Source organism: Pelophylax lessonae (genome assembly GCF_965119305.1).
Source record: "Pelophylax lessonae genome assembly, chromosome: 9".
Lineage (NCBI taxonomy): Eukaryota > Metazoa > Chordata > Amphibia > Anura > Ranidae > Pelophylax > Pelophylax lessonae.
Window position 1 is genome coordinate 25,479,043 of NC_138776.1, and position 15,885 is coordinate 25,494,927.

Here is a 15,885-nt window from a genome sequence, read left to right on the forward strand (position 1 = left end):
AAAAAAATTAAAAAAATCAAAATTTTTGATCATTTTAGGCCAATATGTATTCTGCTACATGTTTTTGGTAACAAAAATCCCAAATAAGTGTTTGTTGATTGGTTTGCACAAAAGCTATTGTGTCTAAAAACTAGGGGAAAGATTTATGGCATTTTTTATTTATTTTTACTAGTAATGGCGGTGATCTGTGATTTTTAGCGGGACTGCGACATTGCGGCGGACAGATCGGACCCCTAACTGACACTTTTGACACTTTTGAGGGGACCAGTGCCATTATTACAGTGGTCAGTGCTAAAAATATGCACTGTCACTGTACTAATGACACTGGCAAAGAAGGGGCGATCAAAGGGTTAAGTGTGTCCCTAGGGTAGTGTTGGCGATCCTTGGCACCCCAGATGTTTTGGAACTACATTTCGCATGATGCTCAACTACACAGCAGAGTACCTGAGCATCATGGGAAATATAGTTCCAAAACATCTGGGGTGCCAAGATTTGCCATCACTGCCCTAGGGGGTACTTACTAACCATGTGGGGGATGGACTCACTACTAGGGGGTGCTTACTAACTGTGTGGGGGATGGACTCACTAGAGCAGTGATGGCGAACCTTGGCACCCCCGATGTTTTGGAACTACATTTCCCATAATGCTCATGCACTCTGCAGTGTAGTTAAGCATCATGGGAAATGTAGTTCCAAAACATCTGGGGTGCCAAGGTTTGCCATCACTGCCCTAGGGGGTGCTTTCTGTGTGGGGGATAGACTCACTAGATCAGTGATGGTGAACCGTAGAACCCCAGATGTTTTGAAACTACATTTCCCATCATGCTTAACTACACTGCAGAGTGCATGAGCATCATGGGAAATGTAGTTCAAAAACATTGGGGTGCCAAGGTTCGCCATCACTGCCCTAGGGGGTGCTTTCTGTGTGGGGGATGGACTCACTAGATCAGTGATGGTGAACCGTAGAACCCCAGATGTTTTGGAACTACATTTCCCATCATGCTTAACTACACTGCAGAGTGCATGAGCATCATGGGAAATGTAGTTCAAAAACATTGGGGGTGCCAAGGTTCTCCATCACTGTCCTAGATAAACACAGAGATCCATTTTCCTAAATCTCAGGAACACAGGATCACTGTGTTCATCTCTGACAGAACGATGGCATGCCTTGCTTACATCGGCAGACCGCCGTTCTGTCTCCCTGGTTGATGTCCGCTGGACCCACTGATAGGCTATTACATGTAACTACACACAGGTACATTATTTCACGCAATAGAGCCGACCTTGCCGCAGTGTATGTACTGCTGGCGGCAGACAAGTGGTTAAATCAACTTTAAAATATAACTTTATGGCAGAGGTGGGTGTTATTTTTTTTTTTTTTTTCCACAGTGTCAGTAGTATGTGACATTGAAGTCGATCTTCACAGCATTCTTTTGACATATCCATCTGTGTTGTGTAATACAGTCCTCAGCGTAATATTCACCGGATTGCTGCAACAATACACAATTTCCTGAGGATTCCTTTGCTGGCGGGAACCTGATAATAACAAAAATACAACATCATTATGACTATCCATCATCTGCTGAATAAAACAACACCCTAGGAAGAAGTGATGAACTGGAAGAGTAGAATTGTACAATGCGGCATTGGAATTGTGGCAGGACATAAAGGGGGAAGTTTGTACTGCCAAAAAAGAGGAAATGATCTGATGCATCAAAAGCGAGATGGCTCCATCCCTAAATACAATACAATAGAAAATACATGGGTCATGGGACTTTAGATGAGGCAACACACAAAATAAGCATATTAATACTTTTATTACATGGTAGAAAAAATAGATTTAATGGTACAATCAAATGACAGATATCAAATTATTATATATAATGAGCTAATCCACAATCAATAAATAGGTATAAAAATATAATAACATATTAATCGCAGTATAGGCATTAATATTATCGCATAAAAAAATAATCCCTTGTTATCCTAACACGCAAAATTGTTATATATAATGAGCTAATCCACAATCAATAAATAGGTATAAAAATATAATTTCATATTCATCGCAGTATAGGCATAAATATTGTCGCATTGTCGCATAGGCATAAAGTCAGCGCAGCCCTCTAGCTGAAAATTCTAGAGCACTTCATGCTTCTCTCTGCTGGCCAGCTTTATGGAGATGCTGATTTCATTTTCCAGCAGAACTTGGCACCACCCACACTGCCAAAACTACCAATACCTGGTCACATGATCATGGTATCACTGTGCTTGATTGGCCAGCAACTCGTCTGACCTAAACCCCATAGAGAATCTGTGGGGTATTGTCAAGAGGAAGATGAGAGACACCAGACCCAACAATGCAGATGAGCTGAAGGCCGCTATCAAAGCAACCTGGGCTTCCATAACACCTCAGCAGTGCCACAGGCTGATCGCCTCCATGCCACACCGGATTGATGCAGTAATTCATGCAAAAGGAGCCCTGACCAAGTATTCCATGCATACATGGACAGACTTTTCAGTAAGCAAACATTTCTGTATTAAAATCCTTTTTTTTTTTTTATTGGTCTTGTGTATTATTCTAATTTTCTGAGATGCTGAATTTTAAAATCAAAATAAAAGGAAAAAAATGCTTGAAATATATCACTCTGTGTTTAACGCATCTATATAAAAGAGCAGGGCCCTCTAGTTCCTCCTGCATTGAATTGTACTGTAACTGCATTGTCTTCCCTCACATTGTAAAGCGCTGCGCAAACTGTTGGCACTATATAAATCCTGTATAATAATAATATATAAAAAATATATGAGTTTCACTTTTTGAGTTGAATTACCAAAATAAATGAACTTTTTGATGATAAACTCATTTTATGAGATACACCTGTACATTGCTGCTCAGGATTTTCATCATGGATTTTTGGACATATTTATTTACTATTGATCACTTTAAGGTTCACAGTATTTTATATTATATATACTGTATTTCTTTTTTTAAATGAAATATTTAGTTGTCACTTTTACAGTCACATATACAGTATTTGTGTTATGTAGATTGCACTTTGCTCTTTTGTGGGATGTGATTTAAAGGGACTACAAATGGAAGTGGCAACACGCATTGTGCTGGCTTGGTCTACCATAAACCGATGATGTGCACTCGATGCAGAAGTGAGTGCATGTAGATAAAAAGTGGCTGACAGAGGCTGCAGGAGATTATTCGAGTTTTACATCTACTTTGAGAAGGTTGAAATATTGTCTTCACCTACTGAAAGTATGCAGGAATGAGGTCATTGCCAAAAGAAGGTTGCGTTAGTCAAAAAAGGACTATGATTTAACTGTGTGGAAGTCAGTGCAACATATATCAGAGTCAAACAATGTGACTGTGGTCATCTCAATCGTGCTGTCTTAGCAATGTGATTGACTGTTCTTCCTGTGTGTAACTCTCATTCTCTGTTGAATTTACAAGTTCATTTGTCAGCTGTCAACAAAGAGCCAGGAGTTTCCATTTTAGTCTTGGTGGGTACGATGCAAACTGTACTGAGATGTGCCTAAATTTTGTAAATAACCCGAAAGACATGTGTGGTGGGATTTTGTTTAAACCCAGTCATATGCAACTAATGTCTCTACCACATACAATGTATAAGTAAAAAACATATACATTTTATTGTAACAATAAGCCCATAAAAATACTCATAAAATCAAGGCTGGCAAGGATGCTTAGTCCTCATGCAAAATAATATAAATTTGCACATTCTATGTTACACCAAACACCATGAATACCGATAGATTTTGTATAGCACATGACACTAAGCTTGTGGATAACCCAATGTGATTCAAGTTATTCTTCCTCGGTGAATTGGAAGAAAGATACATAGACTGTATTACAAATCTGGTCAGCCATGCAATATAACCACTATTAGCTTCTTCAGTACGGTCTGTTGTCGCTCAGAAGGAGACAGGGAGGGCACGCACAAAGGGTTGCTTGGAATGGGCTGGATGGCATTTGGGAGGATGGACCAGTGTGGTAATGGATAGTCCCATTGGGGATCCTCCAAGCAACCCTTTGTGCACGCCCTTCCTATCTCCTTCTACGTAACGGCAGAACGCATGGTAGAAACTGATAGTGGTTATAATGCATGGCTGACCAATTCTGTAATAAGTACTTTTCTTATATTTATTCTATTTCCTGAGGAAGAAAGCATCAATGCGCATTGGGTTATCCACAAGATCAACACTATGTGCTATGCAAGACCTGTTGTTGGTATTCATAAAGTTTGATGAAAATCCATATCCTCTTGAGGACTAAGTGTCACGGTCCAGGGTCAGGTTCAGAGACCAGTAGCTATAGGTATAGCTCCCATGACCAGCTGGATAAGTGCAGCAGCAGGTCAACCTGGCAGGTGACACATCTGATGTGCAGAGTCTAAGCACTAACTGTGTTCACCAGAGCTCCTGATGGTGGAGATGAGTTTTGATAGATGTTAGTACCAGATCACGGTCCTCTGGATCGCCCCACCAGCAGGGGAGCAAGCCGGGTCCAGTAGCAGATATAGCAGGTAGAGATCAAGCAGGAGCAAGGTCAGTAAACAAGCCAAAGGTTGGTAACAAGTGGTTGCAGGTTGGGACTAAGCATAAGTGTAGTCGAGGAATAGCTCAAAGGTCAGTAACGAGTGGTAGTGGAGATACGGACAGCAGCAGTAGAGACAAGAGTGAGATATCAGCTAGAGAGAGCACAATAATCAGGCAAACAGGAAGTGCAGAGATATGACTTATATTGGGAAGTTCATGGGAGGAGCAAAGAATTCAAGGTTCACCAAAAACAAAAGGCAAGGCAAGAAAGTCCAAACAATCAGACAGGAAGCTATTCAGCATCTCGGGTGGCTCAGCAAGAAGATACATTGCAAAACATGGCAGATGTTGCAGGTTCAGACCCAGGTCCTGACACTAAGCTTCTTTATCAGCCTTGATTTTATGTGTATTTTTATGAGCTTATCGTTACAACAAAATGTATATGTTTTTACCTTTATACTGTATATGGTAAAAACATAAGTTGCATATGATTGTGCCTAAAAATAATCCCACCACACGTCCTTTAGGTCCTATGCAAACTTGTCCAGCTTCACAAGGTCATCCTGGGTAGGGATGATCGAACGGTTCGGGTCCACCATTGGTTCGGCCCGAACATTGGGTGTTCGAGGTTCGGCCGAATTTAGAACTTTTTTCCCAAAAAGTTCAGAATTCGGCAACCAGAACCGCCCAAAATGCAATGCTTCAGGAAATGGGCTTTAAAAGCCCGTGATTGGACCAGAACCATTAGCAAAAGCCAATTGAGGGGGCAGGAGAATGCTAGGAATGTGATTGGAGTGACTAGGGGGTCCCTAGACCAATCATTAGTGAATACGCCCCCCAGTATATAAGATCGCCCCCGCCATATTCCTAGCATTGTTATACTGGACATGGAAGAGAGTGGAAGCAGTTCTGTTAATTTTACTTTAAAAGTGTCATTTAGCTATTTATTAGTGTGAGGAAAGGGATATCTAGTGTAGTTAGAGTGCTCCTTTACACTTTAGTTAGCTTCAAAAATTCAGTTTCTGTAGGGAAAGTGTTAAGTGTCAGGGGACCGTAGTGTAGTGTAGTGTAGGGTTAACTGACAGTGACTGCTATGGAAGGGTGACAAAACCCTTCCATAGCAGGGTGACCGCTATAGAGAAATGATCATTTCTCTGAATAGCTTCGGGACACCCATATGGCTTCTCACCAGCCAAGCATTTTTTATGCTACAGGGGCTGCCACTGCCAGTGCTTTTTTGAGGACATGTTTGATGTCAGACATGACATCTGAACATGTGTATAGGGGGTATATATAGACATATATGTCTGAATATATACCCCTAGACATATATAGGTGTGATAGTAGCTGAAATAAATGCTTGCGCTAATTAAATCATTTACAGTAATATATTTCTGCTACTATCACACCTATATATGTCTAGGGGTATATATTCAGACATATATGTGTATATATACCCCCTATACACATGTTCAGATGTTTTGCCTGCCTCAAAAGAACCCAAAAAAATGCCAAAAAACGCTAGTGTCAAAAAAAAAAAATGCCCAGGTGTGTTTTTGCTGGCATTTTTTGGGGGGTTTTGGAGGCAGGCAAAACATCTGAACTTGTGTATAGTGGTGTATATACACACATCCATATATTTATATACACACCTAGACATATATAGGTGTGATAGTAGCAGAAATATATGCTTGCGCTAATGAAATCATTTACAGTAATATATTTCTGCTACTATCACACCTATATATGTCTAGATGTGTATATAAATATATGTATGTGTGTATATATACCCCCATTTTTATTTATGGACTCTTGAGATTTGGTAGTAATTTCTTTTGCATTTGCGCGCTATTCTTTTTTAATATACATGTCTTTTGGTTCATAGCTGCAGCAGCTTTGGAAATACATGGGTATGCTCCCCCAAATTTTTTGCCTGTTTATTATGTATTCGGTCTGACCAGACTATCGAGGTTGAGCAGCCCTCCCCACCCCCCACATACACCTGTACTCAATCAGTGTCCACCATCAAATGGATATAGGAGGAGTCCCCTGTAGTGCATTTGCACATTTTTCCCAGCAAGGAGTGTTGTCTCCAAGGGTTAGAAGGGCTGGATTCATCTCTTTTTCATGGATAGTGTAGGACCCACTGATAATGGGGTACTTTGACGCAGTAGTGGGCTTGAGCACGATATGGCCATATGGTGGGACCAAACCCCCATTTTTATTTATGGACTCTTGAGATTTGGTAGTAATTTCTTTTGCATTTGCGCGCTATTCTTTTTTAATATACATGTCTTTTGGTTCATAGCTGCAGCAGCTTTGGAAATACATGGGTATGCTCCCCCAAATTTTTTGCCTGTTTATTATGTATTAGGTCTGACCAGACTATCGAGGTTGAGCAGCCCTCCCCACCCCCCACATACACCTGTACTCAATCAGTGTCCACCATCAAATGGATATAGGAGGAGTCCCCTGTAGTGCATTTGCACATTTTTCCCAGCAAGGAGTGTTGTCTCCAAGGGTTAGAAGGGCTGGATTCATCTCTTTTTCATGGATAGTGTAGGACCCACTGATAATGGGGTACTTTGACGCAGTAGTGGGCTTGAGCACGATATGGCCATATGGTGGGACCAAACCCCCATTTTTATTTATGGACTCTTGAGATTTGGTAGTAATTTCTTTTGCATTTGCGCGCTATTCTTTTTTAATATACATGTCTTTTGGTTCATAGCTGCAGCAGCTTTGGAAATACATGGGTATGCTCCCCCAAATTTTTTGCCTGTTTATTATGTATTCGGTCTGACCAGACTATCGAGGTTGAGCAGCCCTCCCCACCCCCCACATACACCTGTACTCAATCAGTGTCCACCATCAAATGGATATAGGAGGAGTCCCCTGTAGTGCATTTGCACATTTTTCCCAGCAAGGAGTGTTGTCTCCAAGGGTTAGAAGGGCTGGATTCATCTCTTTTTCATGGATAGTGTAGGACCCACTGATAATGGGGTACTTTGACGCAGTAGTGGGCTTGAGCACGATATGGCCGTATGGTGGGACCAAACCCCCATTTTTATTTATGGACTCTTGAGATTTGGTAGTAATTTCTTTTGCATTTGCGCGCTATTCTTTTTTAATATACATGTCTTTTGGTTCATAGCTGCAGCAGCTTTGGAAATACATGGGTATGCTCCCCCAAATTTTTTGCCTGTTTATTATGTATTCGGTCTGACCAGACTATCGAGGTTGAGCAGCCCTCCCCACCCCCACATACACCTGTACTCAATCAGTGTCCACCATCAAATGGATATAGGAGGAGTCCCCTGTAGTGCATTTGCACATTTTTCCCAGCAAGGAGTGTTGTCTCCAAGGGTTAGAAGGGCTGGATTCATCTCTTTTTCATGGATAGTGTAGGACCCACTGATAATGGGGTACTTTGACGCAGTAGTGGGCTTGAGCACGATATGGCCATATGGTGGGACCAAACCCCCATTTTTATTTATGGACTCTTGAGATTTGGTAGTAATTTCTTTTGCATTTGCGCGCCACTATACACAAGTTCAGATGTTTTGCCTGCCTCAAAAGAACCCCAAAAAATGCCCAAAAAAACGCTAGCGTCAAAAAAAAAATATGCCCAGGTGTGTTTTTGCTGGCATTTTTTGGGGGTTTTTGGAGGCAGGCAAAACATCAGAACTTGTGCACAGTACCACTATACACAAGTTCAGATGTTTTTCCTGACTGCAAAGAACCCAAAAAAATGCCTTCTTGTAACGCACTGGGGTTTGATTTAGTGAACTGGATTTGCAGCTGCAGAATTTCCATTCAGTAGTCGTGTAGAGATGTGTTGAATCACCTTATCCAACTCTCCTGACTCATCATAGTGGCTCAGCCTGCTTCAGTATGCACACACACAAACACTCAGAGAAGATGTTGTTGGAGTGATAGATATCTATGCAATAGTATTGAGGTGATATACTAAAGGAATAGGCTTGAGTAGTGATAGCAATTAATGATAGGCACTCAGGTAGTAATGTTGCAGGAGCGATAGCAGATGGTGATAGATAGTATGCAGGAGAGATAGCAATCATGTACAAGTAATAGGTGGTAGGTGATAGCAGATGAAGTGTACAGGAGATGCTAAGCAATTACAAGGATATAGGTTACAGGTGGTAGTAGGCTCAAGAGCTAGCACTCTAGGTAACGATGCAGGTGATAGATGGTGAAGAGCATGTATCCTAGAGTTTAGTAACAGTTCTTAGTATGCAGGAAATGATAGCAAGTGGTTTGGTAGGAAGGGATCCCCTGCGGGGTACTTATCACTAGCTGGTAAGCGAGGTAGAGGATCAGGTAGCGAGGCTCCGGTCAGTCCAGGTATAGGGAAGATAGCTGGAGGGTACGGCAGCATCAGACAGGCATGTATAATGAGCGGTTGCACGAACACCTTGTGAGTGCAGACCGTCGGTTGAAATAGCCGCTCAGAGCGGCGCCTAGTGATGACATCATCAGTTGTTAAAGAGACATGCAGCTATATGCGTTCCACCTACCTAAATGGTGGAACGCAACCCGGAAGTAAGAGGCTAGAAGGTACTGATAGTACCAGGATCTTAGTGTACCCCCCCCCCCCCCTAAGGCCGGCTCCAGAAGGCCTATAGCACTGGTCTCTCAGGGTATTTGGAGTGGAATCTTCATATAAGCCTGGATGCGTGAACGTCAGAAGCATCCAACCAGGTGTCGTCTTGGGGTCCATAGTTTTTCCATCTGATGAGATATTGGAGTTTTCCTCTCTGGATACGAGAATCCAAAATCTCCCTAATCTCAAATTCTTCTCCCCCTTCAACTTGTACTGGAGGTGGAGGTAAGATGGTAGGTCTAATTCCTTGGTTGGGTATATGTGGCTTTAGTAGAGATACGTGGAAAATGGGGTGTATCTTAAGATCCGCCGGTAATGTGAGTCGAACTGCAAATGTTCCTATGAGTTTCTCGATTGGGAAAGGTCCCAAAAACAGAGGTCCAAGCTTTTTACTGGGGATTTTCAACCTCAAGTTTTTTGTAGATAGCCAAACAAGATCCCCAATAGTATATTGAGGAGAAGGTCTTCTACGAAGGTCGTAGTACCTTTTTTGATGGCTATGAGCATGTGAGATGGTGGTGTTAAGTAAATCCAGAGAGTCTTTTATTTGGGTGAGATAGTCAGAGGCTACTGGATTACTTGATGGTAGGATGCGTGGTGGAAGAAGTGTGGGATGAAACCCATAGTTTAGGTAGAACGGACTTTGCTTAGTAGTACTGTGGGTTGCATTATTATAAGCAAATTCCGCCAAAGGGAGGAGGTCCACCCAATCATCCTGTAGGTATGAGGTGTAGCAACGCAAATATTGTTCAATACACTGGTTGACTCTTTCAGTTTGTCCATTGGTCTGTGGGTGATAAGGGGAAGTAAGCTTCCGCTCAATACGCAGTATGCGACATAGAGCTTGCCAAAACTTAGAGATGAACTGTGATCCCCGGTCAGATAGGAGAGTCTTTGGAATTCCATGTAGTTTGAACACATGTTTCACTAGTAATTCCGCTGTTTCCTTAGATGAAGGTAGTCTGCGAATAGGAATGAAATGTGCCATCTTTGTCAGATGGTCCACTGACACTAAGATGGTAGTAAATCCTTTGGAAGGTGGTAACTCTACTATGAAGTCTAGAGACACAACTTCCCATGGAACTTTGGGTATTGGTAGACTGCAAAGTAGACCAAATGGTTTTGTAGTGTCAATTTTGGACCTTGCACAGATGTCACATGAGGAAACAAATTTCTGTACAGACGTCTTCATTCCAGGCCACCAAAATTGCCTGGTGAGTAAATTAAATGTCTTAGTCATACCCATATGTCCTGCCATAGGTACGTCATGTGATAGTTCTAAAATTTTAGTACGCATACCAGGAGGTATGTAGAGTTTGTTGTCAAAGTAGAGGAAGCCTTCTGCATCAGCACTTAGTTGTGGTGGTGGTGAATCCAGTCCTAGACTGTGCAGAATCTCTTCCTTTAAGGAACGAACAACACAATAATACGATCATGGGGTATTATAGGAAGTGAAGGGATTTCAGCACAGTTATCTTCGGTTAACCGTGATAACGCATCCGCCTTCTTGTTTTTATCTGCAGGAGTGTAGGTCACTAAGAAATTGAATCTTAGGAAGAATAATGACCACCGTACCTGCCGATGGGAAAGGGTCTTGTTGGTCTGAAGGTATTGGAGATTCTTATGATCTGTATATGAGTATTGGCAACCGGGTACCTTCGAGTAAATGTCGCCAATTTTCAAGTGCCAGTTTTATGGCAAGCAGCTCTTTTTCACCCACTGGGTAGTTCACCTCTGGGCTACTTAGTGATTTAGAGAAGAAAGCAACTGGGTGAAGTGGTGAAGTGTTTGTTGGTCGTTGGGAAAGAACTGCTCCTACAGCCATATTTGACGCATCCACTTCTAGGATGTATTGGAGGGATGGGTCTGGATGGCGTAGTATGGGAGCAGAAGTGAAGCTTGATTTTAACAAGCGGAAAGCTTTATTTTCTTCTTCAGACCATTTGTATGTTTTTTTCACACTTGTGAGTTGTGTGAGCGGTCTTACAATAGAAGAGAAGTTCTTGACGAACTTCCTATAGAGGTTTGAGAACCCGAGGAATCGTTGTAATGCCTTACGAGTTGTTGGTACAGGCCAATCCAGAATACACGATATCTTGCTCATATCCATCTTAATGCCATTCTTTGATATGATGTATCCTAGGAATAATACTTCTTCCTTATGGAATAGGCATTTCTTCAGCTTTACATATAAATTGTGTGCGAGTAATCTGGACAACACAAGTCGTACATGTCTTACATGTTCAGACAAGGATTGAGAGTAAATGAGTATATCATCCAGATATACCACAACACAAACATCGAGTAGGTCTCTGAAGATGTCATTTATAAAGCGCTGGAATGCTGCGGGAGCATAACACAATCCAAAGGGCATCACTAGATATTCAAATAGTCCGTATCTAGTTCTGAATGCCGTCTTCCACTCATCCCCATCACGGATGCGGATGAGATTGTAAGCCCCTTTTAGGTCCAACTTTGAAAAGTAAGTGGCTCCACGCACTTGTTCAATGAGTTCCGGAATGAGAGGTAAAGGATAGCGATCCTTTATTGTGATAGTATTTAACTGCCTATAGTCAATGATAGGCCTAAGACTTAGATCCTTATTGCGGACAAAGAAAAGTCCTGCAGCTGTGGAAGAAGTAGAGGGTCTAATAAACCCTTTCGCTAAATTCTCATCTAAGTATTCCTTAAGATGAGAAAGTTCATCCTGAGATAGAGGATAAACATGTCCGAAAGGTAGTTTACTGTTAGGGAGTAGATCGATACAACAATCATAGTCCCTATGGGGAGGCAATACTTGAGCATTTTTCTCAAGGAAGACTTCCGACAAATCCTGATAGCATGGTGGTGGTGTGATTTCATCTGACACCATAGACAGGATTTTTTTATAAGATTGGAGGTTACACGTGGTCTCGCAATAGTGAGAGGGGAAGGTTAGTGTCCGCGTTTTCCAATCAATGTTTGGTTGATGTATGTGTAACCAGGGAAGCCCCAAAATAATGGGAAAATGTGGTGAAGGTAATACATCAAAGGTGGTGGTCTCAACATGAGACTCGTTAGTAGTAACAAGAAGTGCTTGTGTTTGATTGGTAATTGGACCAGAAGATAACAGAATATCGTTAATTAAACTGACAGAGACAGGAATAGGTTTTGAAATAATAGGTATTTTATTCAAAGCAACAAAACTAGTGTCAATGTAGTTCCCACAAGATCCTGTGTTGATCATAGCCTTGGTAGTGATTCTATTTTGGTCCAACTGTAAGATCAAATGAATGAAATGATAGGGATTAGAAAAAGAAGTCGTTAATCCCCCCAGTAATACATATGAACACTCACCCTCTTTTTTGAGGACAAGGGGACAGACGCTTATCAGATGATCAGCGAATGCACAATACATGCAGAGATTTTGAGATTTTCTCCTGGCTCGTTCAATAGACGATAATGGTGGGCGTATAATTCCTACCTCCATAGGGGTAGGGTCAGAGGACGAAAACCGAGAAGGATTGGGTAATGGTACTCCCATTTTCTCAGCCTTCCTTTCTCGTAAACGTCTGTCAATATTGATGCTGAGTTGTATTAAGGCATCCAAAGTGCCAGGTAAATCCGCTCGGGCGAGCTCGTCTTAACGGCTTCGGATAACCTGAGCCTGAACTGGGTTCGAAGAGATGCATCATTCCACCCTGAATCAAGGGTCCATCTCTTGAACTCTGCTACGAAGTATTCAACAGGTCTCCTTCCCTGTCTTAAAGCCCTCAATTGGGTGTCAGCAGTACTCTGCCTGTTTGGGTCTTCATACAGGCTAGAAAGTTCTGCTAGGAACGCAGGATAGGAGTTGAGAAGAGGGTCATTTTTCTCAAAGAAAGAGTCTGCCCAAGCCCGTGGATCACCTGACAAATATGAGATAGTGGTACAGACTTTAATTTGGTCTGTATTGTAAGTACAAGGTTTTAAATTAAAAAGCAATTGACATGCGTTTTTAAATTCACTAAATTTTTTCCGATCACCTGTAAACACTTGTGGAGGGTTTATTTTGGGCTCACGGGGTTGAGCAGCAGTGAGCTGTGACACACGGGCTACCTGCTGTCTCAAAGTCTGATTTTCTTTTTGCACTTCGGTAAGAGTAACAATTAATGCATCTACCTTTTGTGTTAGGTGCATCACATGAGTGGCTAATTCTGCTGAATCCATTTTTTCTGGTTCGTGCAATCTGTAACGCTCTGGGGTTTGATTTAGTGAACTGGATTTGCAGCTGCAGAATTTCCACTCAGTAGTCATGTAGAGATGTGTTGAATCACCTTATCCAACTCTCCTGACTCATCATAGTGGCTCAGCCTGCTTCAGTATGCACACACACAAACACTCAGAGAAGATGTTGTTGGAGTGATAGATATCTATGCAATAGTATTGAGGTGATATACTGAAGGAATAGGCTTGAGTAGTGATAGCAATTAATGATAGGCACTCAGGTAGTAATGTTGCAGGAGCGATAGCAGATGGTGATAGATAGTATGCAGGAGAGATAGCAATCATGTACAAGTAATAGGTGGTAGGTGATAGCAGATGAAGTGTACAGGAGATGCTAAGCAATTACAAGGATATAGGTTACAGGTGGTAGTAGGCTCAAGAGCTAGCACTCTAGGTAACGATGCAGGTGATAGATGGTGAAGAGCATGTATCCTAGAGTTTAGTAACAGTTCTTAGTATGCAGGAAATGATAGCAAGTGGTTTGGTAGGAAGGGATCCCCTGCGGGGTACTTATCACTAGCTGGTAAGCGAGGTAGAGGATCAGGTAGCGAGGCTCCGGTCAGTCCAGGTATAGGGAAGATAGCTGGAGGGTACGGCAGCATCAGACAGGCATTTATAATGAGCGGTTGCACGAACACCTTGTGAGTGCAGACCGTCGGTTGAAATAGCCGCTCAGAGCGGCGCCTAGTGATGACATCATCAGTTGTTAAAGAGACATGCAGCTATATGCGTTCCACCTACCTAAATGGTGGAACGCAACCCGGAAGTAAGAGGCTAGAAGGTACTGAAAGTACCAGGATCTTACACTTCTATTAAACCGGCAAGGTGTTACAGCAGCGAAGCCAACCCCCTGTCAGAAAGTTTTCTAATACAAACAATCTTTTTTTTATGGTTCTGGACATGCTACAGAGCTGAAACTTCACATGTACACTTTTTAGACCCCCCCCCCCCCAGATCTGAAATCCAAAGTAAAAATCAAAAAATCTCTTTTTTTTTCTTTTTTTAATTTTTTCAATAATTGGCTTTTTTATCAAAAATGACAATTTTTAAGAACTTTTTTTTGTGTGATTTTGTGTCTGGGGGGTCTAAAAGGTGTACCTGTGAAGTTTCAGCTCTGTAGCATGTCCAGAACCAGAAAAAAAGATCATATAGGTGTTAAAGTTAAAGGAGGGTCCCACATCCCTGTTCTACTGAAAAATTATCTTTTTTTTTTTCATGGTTCTGGACATGCTACAGAGCTGAAACTTCACATGCACACCTTTTAGACCCCCAGATACTAAATCCAAAGTCAAAATCAAAAAATCTCTCTCTTTTTTTTAATTTTTTCAATAATTGGCTTTTTTATCAAAAATGACAATTTTTAAGAACTGTTTTTTTGTGTGATTAATAGTTAATGGGGCATGACCCAGAACCCTAGGCACTTTTTATGGGCATTTATTGGGTTTTGGGGCTTCAAAATTGTGTTTTTTGATTACCGAAGTTCGGGTCCCATTGATTTCAATGGGGTTCTGAAATCCGGGCCAAACTTTCGGGAAGTTCGGATGTTCTGGCCGAACCGAACTTTTCAAAAGTTCGATCATCCTTAATCCTGGGGCTAAGTTGGCCACATCTGCATACACCCATATAAATATATGAAGCCAGGTTTTGCTCCACACCCCACAAAAGCAAAAAGGAGCAATAGGAGGGAACATTTTGAGCTCAAATACACACCACACTAGCTGCTCTAAAATCCACAGATCAGTAAATAATGGGCAGGTTCTCTTTAAAAGAGCAATGTTAGATTTACTTACAGGCTGCTATTAGATGGTTGACCGTTCACCCATTTCCATACATCTCCATCTTTGTACATTCCGGTCCAGAATTTGTCATCCGTTTGCTGTCCGAGCAATCTCTGTATAAACTCCTAGATGTGATGAAACAATGAGTCATGAAAAGCTGATTAGTAAAAGAATACTTCATCCAAAACTGATATTTTAGTTTTGATGGCTGCTGAAAATTTGAATCAAATGCTGGCTTGTGTGTCTGAGACTCCAGCAATGAGATGTCCTCACTGGACCTCCACCCAACTCATGCGCCCATTACAGTGGATTCTCTCTAGCAATCTTTCTCAACTTTCTTTAAATTATTAAAGATATGCTAATCCTGTAATAATTGTCAATGCCGTTTTGAGCAGAGAATACAATTTTTGAGTCCTTGTCTATTTCGGCCTTCTTCTTCTACATTTTTCTTTGGTTCCCCATCGCCACAAAAGGTATCATTTGTACTGCATGTAAGCTATAGGAAAGAACATTTTTTGTAAATGTCCTCCTTGATATTTTATACTAGTAGTAAAATTTTCTTCTATAGAATGCAAATTTACCATGAATGTACTCCCTTTGAAGAGCTTGTTCACAGCCTTGTGTAGATGGACTAATGCGCCTTGCTTTTGGGTGCAACCAGCTGTTTCAAGACACGTTT

General features: G+C 41.6%; 1 protein-coding gene across 1 annotated transcript in view; it reads right to left on the reverse strand.

Annotated features, from left to right (window-relative positions):
* Positions 1-1,390: 1,390 nt before the first annotated feature.
* Positions 1,391-15,885, reverse strand: part of LOC309564175 (oxidized low-density lipoprotein receptor 1-like) — a gene marked incomplete at its 3' end in the record, with an annotated part of 229,649 nt that continues 215,154 nt past the window's right edge. The window contains exons 3-4 of the mRNA XM_082268801.1: positions 15,219-15,331; positions 1,391-1,535 (exon numbers count right to left, since the gene is read on the reverse strand). Of these exons, the coding sequence (XP_082124927.1) occupies positions 1,391-1,535; positions 15,219-15,331 (258 nt within the window). The remainder of the gene's footprint in view (positions 1,536-15,218; positions 15,332-15,885) is intronic.